The sequence below is a fragment of the Mytilus trossulus genome, chromosome 6 (genome assembly GCF_036588685.1).
Source record: "Mytilus trossulus isolate FHL-02 chromosome 6, PNRI_Mtr1.1.1.hap1, whole genome shotgun sequence".
In the NCBI taxonomy this organism is placed as follows: domain Eukaryota; kingdom Metazoa; phylum Mollusca; class Bivalvia; order Mytilida; family Mytilidae; genus Mytilus; species Mytilus trossulus.
The window spans coordinates 38,337,995-38,353,669 of record NC_086378.1 but is presented as its reverse complement, the minus strand read 5'-3'; the positions used below and the strand labels follow the sequence as shown (position 1 = coordinate 38,353,669).

General features: G+C 30.9%; 1 protein-coding gene across 1 annotated transcript in view; it reads right to left on the bottom strand.

The window, feature by feature from the left end:
- The window catches only part of LOC134721299 (inositol 1,4,5-trisphosphate receptor type 3-like), an 85,216-nt gene that overhangs the window by 12,790 nt on the left and 56,751 nt on the right, over window positions 1-15,675 (bottom strand). Inside the window, exons 39-54 of the mRNA XM_063584183.1 lie at window positions 15,419-15,590; window positions 14,974-15,078; window positions 14,425-14,496; window positions 13,721-13,850; window positions 13,146-13,284; window positions 12,636-12,794; window positions 12,224-12,380; window positions 11,355-11,452; window positions 6,840-6,942; window positions 6,430-6,480; window positions 5,941-6,153; window positions 4,702-4,836; window positions 3,685-3,834; window positions 2,621-2,722; window positions 1,031-1,114; window positions 325-510 (exon numbers count right to left, since the gene is read on the bottom strand). Coding sequence (XP_063440253.1) covers window positions 325-510; window positions 1,031-1,114; window positions 2,621-2,722; window positions 3,685-3,834; window positions 4,702-4,836; window positions 5,941-6,153; window positions 6,430-6,480; window positions 6,840-6,942; window positions 11,355-11,452; window positions 12,224-12,380; window positions 12,636-12,794; window positions 13,146-13,284; window positions 13,721-13,850; window positions 14,425-14,496; window positions 14,974-15,078; window positions 15,419-15,590 — 2,056 coding nt within the window. The remainder of the gene's footprint in view (window positions 1-324; window positions 511-1,030; window positions 1,115-2,620; window positions 2,723-3,684; window positions 3,835-4,701; window positions 4,837-5,940; window positions 6,154-6,429; window positions 6,481-6,839; window positions 6,943-11,354; window positions 11,453-12,223; window positions 12,381-12,635; window positions 12,795-13,145; window positions 13,285-13,720; window positions 13,851-14,424; window positions 14,497-14,973; window positions 15,079-15,418; window positions 15,591-15,675) is intronic.

Genomic DNA, 15,675 nt, shown 5'->3' with positions numbered 1-15,675 from the left:
CATCACTGGGTATAACTTATTAATGAATGTAAACAAGGTGGTTGTAAATAATAGATGGACCAGGAAAGCTTACCATTCCGAAACAACCATTAAATTGCAGTCTACTACAAACAAAAAGTAAAGTCTTTATTTATTGCACAAGAGCAATATAATTGAACAAAAAATTAACGGATCTATTTTATCTAAAGAAAAGAGTGAGTTGTATTTTTTAGCAGTTGGAGTGAAATAGGAGACATAAGATTTGAGACGAAATGAAATCATACTAAAACAAAGATGATACTCAAGAAAAGGCAATACGTTTCATATAAACGTTGATATACTTACTTTCACCTTTCGTAGAAACGAACCGCCGATTTTGGAAAATGATTTCATTTTTGATTTGGGAGCTATTGGTTCATCCATCATTATGCTTTTTAATTCTGCAATTTTCTTTTTGTCTGGTTCATGAACTTCGTAGCATTCTTGCATTAACTGAAGAACAGCAACTTTGTCTAACGTATCTTTGACCTCCTGTAGATTAAACGTAAAGGTATTTCATTACCGATAGTTCCTTTGTTGTAATATTTTGTTTTGACACTTAAGCTCAAATCGTCTGGTTTACTTTTGAAGAAAGAAATAGTCCTCAAAATATCCTTATTGCTTGGTCATGAATGCACAACATCGAAAAGCTGCCTTAGTCCGTTTAAGAGACTAATATCTACTTAAAGAATAACAAGATATGTGTATATTACATTCAGTTACAGCACAAAACATATAATTTATGGACGGTAACATGAATAATGGTACACAACTACATGTTGACAAACTCATATAAAATTCCAATTCCCAAACAGAATAGATAAGCATAAAGCATTATAAAAAATAAATAATGATGAAAATTATGAATATATATCTGTCCAAAGAATTTTATTTTCATCTTCTAGAAAACAGTAAAATATTCAAACAATCGTTTTTTCTATCTTTTCATGTAGTTGCAATGAATTTTGAGAATAATCTAAGTCGTATCCGACACTTTCCGCTTAATACTAACCAGACTGACTTCGGAAGCCCCTGGTCCATTTTCTTCAATTAAAGATAGAACCAGATTTGCTATACTCTCTCTCAGTAACAGAATCTACAAAAAATACAAACGTATCTTTGAACATCAATTAAGGTATGTTCAAAACAGTAAATACTGGTTGCCTTTAATAGCTGACTTACGGTATGGGCTTTATTCATTGTTAAAGGCCGTATGCTGATCTATATTTTCTGTGTCATTAGATCTCTTGTGAAGAGTTTCTCAATGGCAATCATATCATATATTTTTTTATATACAATAATTTAAAGGGACCAGTAGTTGAAAAAAAGATTGAATACAGCGTAAAAAAAAACAGCCAAATATACAAGCCTTATTATTGGGTAGGTATGCCGCACACGGAAGTTAGTTTTTTCTTTGAATTTTTCTAGGCTTATATACAATCTTAGACATGTTAAGGTTCAAACTCAAAAAGCCAAATTAGTGTATGTATGAGAAAAAATATCATCTATATATATTAAACGTCTGCACGACATACTAAATTTATCATACATGTCAGCTCAAAATCCATGAATTGCAAGTAAATCAAACTTTTATCTCTCTGTTCATTCTAAATTAGATTAAATTTTTTTAATTCCAGATTCTCTTGAATAATTTGGATTTTTAATGTTGATAATTAAAATCATCATAGATACCAGGGTTGGAATCTTTTATTTACGCCAGACGCGCGTTTCGTCTCAAGAGACTCATCAGTGGCGCTCAAATATTAAAAAAAAAAAGGCCAAATAAAGTACGAAGATGAAGAGTATTGAGGACCAATTATTCATAAAAGTTTAACCAAATACAGCTAATATAATCTATTCCTGATGAAGTATTTAAAAAAATCAAAGTTTTGTTAACAGTAAACTTATAAACTTATATCAATGATAACTCAGGTCAACACAGAAGTGCTGAATACTTGACTGGTGATACCCTCGGGGAATTAAAACTCCTCCAACAGTGGCATCGACCCAGTGGTTTTAAATAAACCGATCATAGATACTATCTGAAATCTAATATTTACGCAAGACGCTGGTTTCGTCTGCAAAAGACTCATCAGTGACGCTCAAATAAAAAAAAGGCCGACTAAAGTACGAAGTTGAAGAGCATTTAGGACCAAAAATTTAGAATCCATTAAGTTTAGAAAAACAAACACAAACAATATCCTATAATAGTTTTCAAAGTTACCAGGATTATAATTTAGTACACCAGACGCGCGTTTAAATGTATAGACATATATATTTTCTTATAACTTAAAAGCGAAACACATATATAACAGTCCAGTATCATATATTTGTAAGATTCAAAATATTATGTCTAGACTAAAGACAAAATAAACTTCATTTCATTTTCCACGCTTTGAAAATGAAGATAACATTTTTGTAAATTTGGTACGTTCAAAGCTCATTTTTATTCACTTTCATTAGGAACACTCATAACCGAAGTATAAAAGCAACTGTAAAGATGGGTGTATTGAACGAAATATATTTTCTCAGTATGTATAAATTATTTATTATTATTATTTACGCTTCCCAAATATGAATGAAATAAAAAAGAAAAAAATACCTTTTCTGTAGTGCATGATTCAAAATCACCAGCTCTAAGAATGAAATTGATGTAATCTATAATCTTGTTGTCATAAATGACAATTCTGTTTTCTTGATTACCCTGGAACAAAAATGTAAGCTTGTTTATAATGAGATTTATTCGGTGAATAGTACGACATGAACCCCATGCTCACAACACATAAACTAATCATAGATACCAGGATCAATATTTTATATTTACGCCAGACGCGCGTTTCGTCTACAAAAGACGCATCAGTGACGCCCGAATCCAACAAAGTACGAAGTTGAAGAGCTTTGAAAACCAGAATACCTAAAAGTTTTGCCAAATTCAGCTAAGATAATCTATGATTCTTTTATAACATTCATTATTTACAACCGAAAAAAAGATCTGGCCAAACTTGCTCATTGCCAATAATTCTTGACGGTAGAGTGTCACAGGTGGAAATGACAGTGTTATCTTCTCGCTCGTCCACCATTAACGAAAACTTTGAAATATAAGGCATAGGTATATATGAGAAGCATTATTAGTTAAGAGATGTTTTAATCTCACTTAAATTCATTGTGAAGATGCAAATCAAGGCAAAAACACGATAAGTTAGGGAATCCTATAAACTCCATAAATGTGATATCATGTGCTTTGGCATGGTAATCATCTTTCAGCTATGCATGCAATACCCATCATGAGAATCAAAATATCACAATCGGAAATGATCATAATCATTAATGATATAATGGAAAGTAGAAGAAAAGACCACACACCATCATTGGGAAGAAACGACATGCTTGCATACGGTTGTCTACAAATAATTATACAGATTAATGAAACACAGGGTTTTCAGGTCTGTTGCTTTATTTCTGGTCATCTATGTCACAAATCGTGTTGCCTTTATCCTTCAGAAATCTAATGATATGTCAGAAATTATCAACATAAAAAGAAGTACAACCTAAATGTACAGTCTAAAATACACTTTATTGTTACGACCTTTTATCTTTAGCATCTTTTTTCATGTCATGTGTATCCGTTTTTTCCCCATCAAAACATAAGTAATCTCAACTACTTACGGCAGTAAATTCATTCATCGTATTGAACAGCTGAATAACCAAATCAATGCTCTTGAAATTGATATTGGAATATACAACATTCAAAAATCTAGTCACTTCTGCGATTATATTGAAAGATTTCACATTATCCGGCTGTTCTCTGAGATAATCCTGCAAAATTTTTAAGAATGAGAGAAATTGTTTAAGCAATGAAAACGATAAATGTTAAGTCTTCTACTTCATATATAATTCGAAAGATTAGTACACACATAGCTACTCAAGACATGGAATTAAATTTTGAGACTATATGAATTTCAACGAACTTTGTTATTGAACTGCAAACTACATACTGTAAACCAACTTATTTTCGCGGATACTTTATTTCGCGTCTTACCCTTTCTTGACCACTTCGCGGCGATTAAATTTCTCGATTATCTGATTTACTTGATGAAGTTTATTAAGGAAAAATCAAAGATTGACATATTCGCGACGATTTATATTCTCGTTATTTTTCTACTCGCGAAAGTCGCGAAAATAAATCGCTCGCGAAAATAAGTTGGTTTACAGTATATAATAATTTGAATAATCAGTTTATTTAAATACCAAATGTTAGTCTTGTCTACCTTATTCCATCGTTTTGAATGTAATAGATTGGCGACGAAATTCAAATATCAATGACAGAATCTATCAATGAGCAAATTACACCCTATTAGAACGGAACCAAGCCAATAAAACATAACAATCTCAAAATATAAATAACGAATCAAAGCTTTTCACGTTGAACATATATTCCTTTGATTTAAAATGATTCATGGATTCATGATTCATATTAGCCATATTCAATAAAACAATATTAGTATTTTAATGCCAGTAACGAAGCCTTTTTAGCTCACAGGATTGTAAAAATTGGTGCGGTGAATATTATTACTTCCACTGGATCAAGCTACTGACGTAGCTATTTCTTTGGTTCATCAGCAGAGGTTTTGACCCAGTGGTAGTAATAATATTCACGGCATCATTTTTTACTGCACAATATACCTGTAAATCATGGTTTTGACCATCACACATTCTGGCCATTACTTTCAGCACAAGCTCAATATAACCATCATGTCTGTACTCGGGCCCTTCCGATATTGATACCGGTGTTTCTTCAATTTCGTCAGGTTCAGGATCCTGTTATAGGAGAAGATGAATAAACATCAATAAAGAAATCATTATTACAAATTTATGGTTACTTAACGTACCCAAACGCTTTGTATTACACGTGTATTCATAGACACATTGTTGTGCACCCTCTCGGCCAAACATTGATTTTTCTTGAAATAATACTAGCTAAGGAAAGGAGTAGCAAAACCTTATTGAAAATTGCATGTCTGGCACGATTCTTGCAAGGGCAATGATTCTTGTAAGGAACCAACTGTCAATTTCAACAATGTATGACTTTTTCAAAGATCTTGTACTGCTTATCATTTAGTTTCTTAAAGTCTCTCTTTCTATTATAGTATCTTCAGAAACATGTAATCGACGAAAATAGTCTTTCAACGGCATTAACTGCTATAAGTAGTCCAATGACATGATTTGTCATGTTTATTTCATTTCTTGTCATGTTAAGATATTTGTAGATCTTGTCCGGTTGATTTCGTTGTGGTTTTACACAATTTCTCTAAATCCTCTGGAGTTTCCGTTAAAAAAGCCCTCTAAAAGGTTAAAACTGCAATAACTTTTAACTGATAAATTTCGTCCATTTGTCTTGAATAAAGCTCTTGTCCTAATGATGATTTTTGCTATTCATTATTTCGTCCCATCTACATTAGTTTCTACACGAAACCACAATTGAGAAAATCATCTTCAATGGCAATAACTCATATAAGGAGTTATTATGGGACTTTGTAAGTTTTTTTTTTAGTTTTTCTATTGTTGATCGTATTGGTAGATCTTGTCATGTTGATTCATTTTGCCATTTAAAGTATATTTCATAATCTGCCTTAGTAGTCTTGTTGGGTGACAGGCGGATTTATTTTTTAACTAGATACCTAGGATGAGTATGGTTAACTTCAAACCCAATTTGCCGAGTAGTTTCAGAGAAAAAAGATTCTTTTTAAAAGTTAACGGATGACAAGACAGACCCTGGACGGAAAGGGATGAGAAAAGGTCAGTTGGGCCAAGTGAGCTAAAAGTGTCAACAATGTTAGGTTTTAGTAAAGGTATTATTACCGGATACTGTTAATTTTGCAATGAGACACTAATTAAATGTTTATTTTTTTTGTAAAAACTTACTTCAAGTATTTTGATTGCTACGGAGTTTGGTCCATTTTGTGCAATTAAAGCTTGCTTTTCCTTCCGAGCTGGGTTTACAAACGTGACTTCCTTTTTTATTCCATTTATAGATGAATCTTTTACTTTAATTGCAGGTTTCGGTTTCCTTTCTTTTGGTTTCTTTTGCTTCTTTTTCTTTTTAGGTTTCTTACTGGATATTTTTCTTTTGACCGACTGAAAAATGTTTAATTGCATCCATGAACAGGTTTAAAAGATTATATAAGACAGTTCTAGAATTAAAAGGTAAGACGAAAGCAAGACAGCAGTGAACCAAAATGCAAATTCTAGTCCTAACAACTGTATTTAATTGGTGGATCACTAAAGACTTGAATAAAGTATTGCAACACGTAATTTCATAGTATGGATTGGCACATGAAGACTGTCTATTCTCTGCAATGATAAATATAAGTCAACATAAATTGTGCAGATTTATTTTAACTAATTACCTACCCATCCTGCCAATCTTTGCTGTCGCAGAGTATCTTCATACGCTTGAATTTGCTACAACATAAGACCCAAAATAACGATAATTTATCTTCAAATGTATTTAAAAAAATCAGCAGATGAATATGAAGGAGTTTTTGAAAAAAGGGGATAGTTCCGATATATATCTCAAATAAACATATAGAAAACTTACAATTAGTTAATTTATACCTTCTAATAAGTGGTATTTACCACACCAAAAACCAAAATTGTTTCCATAGGTATTTATCGATTGTTTTTTACTCTTGATATGTATATCCAAACAGGATTTAAATTTGGAATTACTGTTGCCTTCTACTTAGAACCAATCATAAATACTCGATAAATGAAATATTAGTTCAGAAATACTATTAACAAATGAAACATTTAGTACCTACCTTCAGAGCCAATCTGGATACGGGGAAGGAATCCTCTGATATTTTCCCCGTTGTCTTTGATGTTTCTTTTTTCCTCTGAGATTGTTGAGAGTTCAGTGAACGTCTTCAAAAATAAAAGATAATGTATTCAATGAATGAATAAATAAACATACGGAAAACAACAATTCGTTTATTTACAAATATTGTGAGAGATCTTCTTTAAATCCTCAGTGGGATTATTATTCTTATTATATATTGCCACCCAAATAGAAGTCTGTATTTAACTACATATTTAAACAAGTGAATTGAAAAATCAGAAAAATTAAAGCTATAATTCATTTAATAAATATTTTCAAAATTATATGAAATAGTTAACGTTGAGTATGTGTGCCATTTATAGACATCCATACAAGCCACTCTTATCTTATTGGTCAAATCTTTTCTTTACAACTTAATGTACAAAAAGTAAAGCAATTCATTTAATAATCGCTCAGACAAATGGGTATGTTTTTAGAACATATAATATTTGAAAATAGTGAAAAAGAGAGTGTAAGTTCTAAGGATAACGTCAAGAATAACAATGCGACAGGTAATAATATTACCAAGAACACCACCATCCCCACACATATAAACATGTTTTCCTAAACTGTTAGCTTAGGAAATACAAATTAACAGACAAAACAACACACAAGACAGACATGTAAAAATCAGAAAAAATCAGCCTATTGGTGCTTATCGAACTTAAACTACATGATTATAAGCTTAAATTTGCCTGCAAAAGATAACTAATGTATATGATGAGCCCAATGATCCATATGTAGCTGTAATTAAAAAAATAATGATTTCCTACCAGTATGATTTATGTTTCCAAAATCATATCATAATATAACTAAACATATTTTAAAACAAAATAGAATACTAAGACCATTTCAAGAACTAATATTTCAAGTAAACTTCATGAAGACAACTTAGCATGCAGTTGTTTTGTCTATAAAAGACTAAATAGTTAATAACACGTATAAATCTAAGGACATGATTTTGCATGTTCGTGAACTTTGTCTTAGATTTATTTTCAGTTATTAACATAATCAATGCGTGTTCTGCCTGTGTGTAAATGCAAGTGCAAACTGTCAAGTAAAACCCATATCAAAGACGATGACACTAAAATAAATATCACACATGCTTCCTTAATTCTTTTCCAAACGATTATTCATAAGAACCTTGTATATTTTTTATCATGGATTTATAGAAACTATGCTGTCTGGAGATATTATTTTAATACCTATGTTATTGGAATTTTATACTGGTTCTTAATCATAATCTTAACTTTGTAAAAACAAAAGGTCATTCATTTCATAATTCATTCTCTAATCAAGTATGAAAGTTGCATGCATTGTCCAACTTGATTCATAAATAGACATTATGCCTAAACATTTATATATCATATCTTAATAAAATCATTTCCTAAATTTTTTGAACTATATCACATTCAATTTTAATCAGGTGGAACAATCTGTTCATTCAAAACAATTCAACGATTAACTCACGAACCTTCTGGCTATCTGTACACTGCAAAAATATATGTAAGTGTTCAATCTATAAAACAGATCCTTTTCAATATATATGGGTAAACGTCAGTGATACAACACAAGATAATCAAAAAGCATATGGAGATGAACGTACGTCTTTTCACAACGAGAAGGTACCACTACTGTTAATTTTTTTTTAATTTTCCTAAACAATCTTTGTACGCTATTTACTTTAAAAGGGAAACCAATAAACATCAGCAAACAGTCCAAAACTAAACAACCAAATAGAAAAAAGTACAAGTAAACTGCTAATAAATATAGTAGTAAATAAAATGTGTTTAGGGTCATCTCATACTTTTCATAAACGTTCAACCGTTTCTCTATTCGAAGATTAAATTATGAGCATTCTGACATCTTACTGTACAGTGAGTATCCTATATAAACATGATTAACAAAACAACTAATCAGTAAATTGGAGTAACATACATAACTTTCACATTATAACTGGTCTTTCTTAATATCGGATATTTATGAATATTTTTTTTAAATCTTGCTTTATATGTTTTCAAGACAAAATATTCTAGTCAAACACGCCCTAATATAAAGAGGTGCACTCGATTTTCTGTTTTCGATAAACTTGTTACCCATTTTTTGGATTTTTTTCTTTGGGTCAAATAATAGAAGGATAGACACGAAAATTACTGAACTAATAGATTGATATGTTCTCCGTTCGTGGTAAGTAAAAAAAATATCGGAGGTTATGCATTTTCTACATCCTACTTGATAGATACCTATGTCGTCGACTTGATATCTAATTGTTCTGCTAGACAATGTAGATAAGTTGAAAACTTGTGCAAATGGTATTTTTAAAATAAAACACTTTGTAATTGATCAGAAAATTGTCATTTTTTTTTGTGTCTATTACTTTGTTAAATTTTGGTTACTATAGTTAACATTATAGTCAGTATTTATCGCCTACTCTAACAAAGAGCTTCGATTCTTTTGTTCTATTTCAATCTGAGTTTCGCCTGTATAAATGTTGGGCAACTTACAATCCGATCATCCTACGTCTGTGGAAAATAAGGATTGGTTCCATAGCTGTCTAAATTAGATACGTGGTTTAAATCTCATGCATAGTTCCTTACAAAAGATACAAATAAACTCATCATAGATACCAGGATGAAATTTTACACTTACGCCAGACGCATGTTCCGTCTATAAAATACTCATCAGTGATTTGCTCGAATCCAAAATATCAAATCAAGGTTAAAACTTATATAGAAATGTAAACGGAGCAACACTGAGTTCGCCGCTAGGGTAAGTGTTTTCTTCTATGAGTGCATTACTTATCATGTCAATAAAATTCAGGTAAAACGTCAACCAGAAGGAAAATCTGTAAATTTACAGATGGGTTAAAGACGTCACGGTTGACAAAAGATCGTATGGTTGTGTAACAAATGTAATAAGAATGAAAGTTATTTACAGCATGTACAATTCACTTAAATTTTTGTTTATAAGTGACATGGCATCATAATTATATCTTAAATGAAAATTATAGAACTTTGCTAAATGCTCTTTCTTTTTGTCTTTGATAAGGTGCTTCATATGAGTACACAAGTAATAAGTTGGTAAATATTGTTAAATGAGAAATGTTAGAATATCGACGGTCTATTGCAATCAATCCATCAAAATCGAAATATATGTTATCGATTGAAAAAATAATCGAAATTGTAAAGGCACTTGTTGCTGGAATCAGCGTGATTGCTATGAAGTACGGTTATTAATAACCTTCAATAAGGAATTTATATCTACGCTTCCCATTGTTAAACTAACGCACTCTTGAATGAGCAGATGTAGTTGATACTTCAATTGAATAGTTTCGCTTGATTTAAGTTGGAACTCATATATAATTTGTGACAGCTTTATGGTTAGATTGATTAAAGAAAAACAAGACTGTTATATTTAGGCGAATCAAGTGAAATGAATGTTTTTCAAATTAAAAAATAAGAGAGTCATATTAAGACCCGATTATCAATATATGTCGCACGCAGCATCCTCGGATATCCGTATACTTTTCCCACAGTCAACGGCATAAGCTAAAACGACTCTTTATAAACCAAAATTTTAGCATCATCATGCAGGTAGACTGAATGATATTGTCTATGCGAAGTCTTTTTAAAGTAGGTGTACCTGAATCAACCATTGTTCGTCTCGACTGCGATTTTTGTTACCAAGTTGCTATTTGGATTGTCGTGACGGCCACAATAGAAGTTGCTGATATTGTTGGATGCTATTAATAAGCATTTAATAATAAGTTAAACTATTTTTTTGTAATTTCTTTTATTTTGTGGACCCTATCTTAAAGTCTTTCATGAATGTTTGGAATTTGTATCTTTCATGACATTGTACGTTTGTTTGACTTAGGATTTTGATTTTATCATTTTGTCTCTTTTAAAAACTCGTCTCGCGTATTTTTTTTCTCTTAGTAGAGCGCTGAAAGACACATAAACGAACAAAAACTTGATTATATAAAACAGCAGACCAAAGACATAACAATCAAAATTGACCAGTAAGGTAAACTGATAAAGCTCATGTTAAGCACATGAGTTGACTCATATAAAAGTGGTGAGTTCCGTTGAGTAGCATGTATCAAATGTCTCTCAATCAGAAGTTAAATATATTTATAATAATTTAAAACTAAAATCTATGTGCATGAATACCTTGGCCCTTTCGTGTCTGATTTTGTAGTAGTGGGAGCTAGTTTCCTGTACAACAACAAACAATAACAATTGTGTACTTATTACAATGGGAACATGCATTACGTGCGTCTTGGATAATGCTTGGGTATACAATACATTTCTAAAGTGATTATTATTGAAAAGCAAACATCTAACAACTTGATATGATGGTTTCTAACAATATTTATCTTCCGTTATTAACGTCAACAATGAAAGCTTGATTATACATGTATTGCTACTCAATTAAAAATCATATACACAGTACTTACTTTTCTTTGATTGAATTAGTTGAAAGAGCCATCCTATCTCTTACGGCCATGAAAAAGACTTCTTCTCTTGTTGAAAGGAAATAAGACAACATTGATTTCTGAAATATTTAAAGTGTTTAAGTTGAAAGTTATCTTAAATGTTCTACCGCGAAAAAGACATTTAAAAATTATACTACTATTGTGCATTGAATGTCTTAAAAACTTCTATTTATATTTTTTCAAAACTAATTTTCCTCAAGGAGTCATGAATCATTAATTTTTTTTTGGTTCTAGTTTCGAGTATAAAAGAGGGACAAAAGATACCAAAGGGACAGTCAAACTCGTAAATCTAAAACAAACTGACAACGCCATGGCTAAAAATGAAAAAGACAAACAGAAAAACAATAGTACACATGACACAACATAGAAAACTAAAGAATAAACAACACGAACCCCAAAACGTACAATTAGAAAAATGAATTGCGTTAAAGTAGACGTAAGGGATAACGTTCAGTTATGTAGACTTTTCTTTGAGTTATCATATTCGTCATGTTTATGCGAATTTCTATGGCTTAGACAAGACACACTTACTTATTCGCTATCGCACATGATAAGGGTCACCAATTATCAACAGCAGTAAGACGACGGATGTCACAAATGAATCAGTACCTATTGACCTGTCCGGAGCGTCAGATGTCGCCCCTGTTTTTTTTCCGTAATTGTATTGATCGATTTTTTCTTCTTCATTTTGTTATCTTTTCTATGAATCATGAATGTTCAGTCTTTCTTTGACTGATGATGTTTCAATGTCCCCTTTGTAAAATCTTACTTTTAAGAAGTTTGTTTAGAAGCGTTTCTAATAGTATTTTTTTCAATAATACAGCATATACCTGAACTGTTTGATTTGCGTTAAACAACAGCACACAAAGAAAGCCTAGGACTTCTCTTGCCACGTCTTCATTTCTCGTCGCTAAATGGGGCAAACATTTGCTCATTGAACCTTTCCGATCGAAAAAGTTCTGTATGCTTGCTATCCATTTCAAGTGTCTAAAATGAAACATGGTCAATATTTCATTCATAGAAAAGTTTGTGCAAAGAAAATAAAGATGAGATAGATTTTGACTTCCATTATACAGAATAAAGTCTTCCATTATACAGAATAAAGTTCTGTTTTAAGAGATCACGAAAACCGTCTATATACTAGTATAACTACTGTAAGGATCGCTCAAAGGCTTGTTAAGCAGTTTTGACCATTTAACAAGGTAACCACATTTACATTATTATATAAAGTTAATAACAAACTTTTCTATTTTATGTTCTGCTGTTCTAACTTCCCAATTTTCGTCCATTTTCCGTTCTTCATTATGAATGGCTGCTCTCAAAATTTGCAAGCATTTAATGTTCAGATCGTCCATCTCATTTCTTGCAGATTCTGTCATTCTCTTGTCAGCAATGGAAATACTGAAGAAAAAGTTTAAACACGAACTTGATTTAGATGGAAGATGAATCAGAATAAAATGACACAAAACTTAATAACTGAAAGTAAAGAAATGTTTTTCTAGATTGAACTTTACCAGGAACGCTCAAACCCATACAGTAGACAGCACAAGAATGTTTACAAAGAACTGGATACGTGAAAGGCTCTGTGATTATACTGATCATGAAAAATATGGTCAAATTCATCCGAGTTCAACTTTGATATAGGAATTGGAATTATTGTTTCATAGTTATTCCGGAAAGTATCACTGTGATGAAAAAACTGTTCTTAAATAATTTGAAAGACAGAATTGGTAAAAAAAAAAAGTAACGTACTGAAGTTGCTCTATCAGTACTGCCAACAATTCATATCTTTTTTCTGCTTTCTTTTCTCGAAGATCAATAAAAACTTTAACCAAGGTTTGGAATTCTTCACCCAAAGGCAATTCTTCGTTCCCTCCTAGTTCAGTAAATTCTGTAATAAATAAATGTCAAAATCAAAACCTCAAACACATCAGACGAATATATAACAACTGTTATATTCCTGATTTGGTACATGAATTTTCTAATGAAATATGACACACGTCTCTTTGTATTCCTGCATATATGATAAAAAAAAACCAACAGTTTATACAAACACTCCACAATATCGGTATCTGATGACAAAAAGAAAAGGGTTAAACACAGCTATATTACTGTTTAAGTAGCGATAACTTCTAATGTTAGGTGTATCAACAGTGATTCTTAGTTTATATAATATAAAAATGGTAGACGTAAGCACGTCATTAAAATTTAAAGTTGAAATGCATTTGACTGATAATGTTCCGAGTAGAGCAACTCCCTCAATGCTTAATGTGAACAAGAAGAGATATAGCAAGCTACACATGTCCCGATAAGACAAACATGCTTACCTCTATTAGACTTGAACTTTAGCTGTGCAGATACAGTATTGTGACCAGCAAATACAGTGGCAGCATTCTTGACAAACAGCTTGAATTTATAATTGATTTCAACTTCATCTGTGTAGTATTCAATGTTTCCCTGAAATATAAAAAAAATTCGATTCAAATTACATTTTATATAACATTTATGTAATAATGAGAGTGATTTATCATTATTGCTGTTTGATTTTTAATTAGCGACTTGTTGAGATATAGTATATTCGTATTTTTATATCATGTACAGTATTATAATTAGCATATTATATCTTTAATTCACATTATGTTAACGGAAAACAATTTCATTTTTTTGTAAACAGTTGCATAATCACTGCTTGTTTCATCTTGTCATTTGTATTCTTAAAGGGCTAGAAGCGTAACTGAAAAGATTAAAATGCAACAAAATCAATTTTAAATAAAAATGTTGATAATATATTTGAGGGTAAGGCTGTTTCTTTTATTTGATTTCACCACAACAGCAACTTAATAAATGAACAAAATCTAATCCGTCTGTTGATTCCTTTTAAATACATTTATTTGTATAAAATTGCACATAAAAATGCTGTCAAGAGTTGTTAAAATAGCTAAGAAAAAATGTTAAACCATATATATTAACAATAAATATCTTAGCGTTACTATAATTTGTATTTATTCCTATTGATATGAAAACTGCATACCCTTCTAACTGCAGACGAAGTGTCCTCAATTGTTATACCACATGAAAAACGTCCAAGCACATGTTCAATATTCTGAAAAAGAAGTTTAAAATTGATTTTAAAGAAGAATATAAAAACAATTTACTATGTATTATTATTCAGATTAGATGGAGATTTTTTTTTATTTCTGTTAGAAACAATGTTATCATAAATGCGCTCCCTCATCTTTATTGACTTTATTTTAAAAAAAATATATAAACCATATAAATGACATAACAAAAACACTCATGCAAAGTTCTTACAGCTCAATTTCATTTATTTTGATTATATCGTGTCAATCAATAAACCACATTTGAATAAGTGATTGTGTCTCATGTAAATGTATACCAGTGAAGTTATGCTTTTGAAACATGAAGGTATGAAAAACTGATATTCGACTGTTATTTTCCTACATATTTATGTTCATGAAATCTAATTACAAGAGTTTTTTTTAAATAACTTGAAGTAAATTAAAAAAAAATAGAAAGATATAATAAAAGATAACTTAATTTTATTGGAAATATAACTTACCGAGTTAGGCATATTTGAAGCAGGTACAATTATAGTCATTGCGTTGACAACATTTTTCATATGTTGTGGCTTAAACAGAAGCGGACCCACTATTTCTGAAAACATCTGAAAAAAACATACAGTGACTTATATCTATATCATTAGATCTTTAATCACATTAAGAGTAATTGATATTAAATTTTATGTAATCTTACGATACGTTTGTGGATTATTCTACGAAATTTTTCCGAAAATATGTTTTTTTAAATGCAATGGTAACAAAACAAAACATAAGCACACTGATTGCAAATAATAATAATCCTATATCAACGTCACGGACTTTAATAGTATTGTTTCCTCCCAATATATGATTAAATACAAAGCTTTTTTTTTAAATTCAGAAATACTGAAGGAGAAATTTGCAAATGTCCCGTCTTACATCTATGTCGAAAAATAAATCATTTACCACTATTGCCTTTGCTATATGATCCGTCTCGTCTATCTCATTACTGTATGTAGACTGGTCTGGATAATAAAAATCTCGAAAAAATGTCTCAAGGAATGGCAAAACTGCATCCAAGAAATACAGAACTGACCCATATGCAGCTGACTCGAAATCGGGAGCACTAGCAGAGCCACTATAAATGAAAAGATGATGTAAGACGACTATAATTTTTATTATCATGAGAGTATTTAATACATATAACATAACTATAATTACTA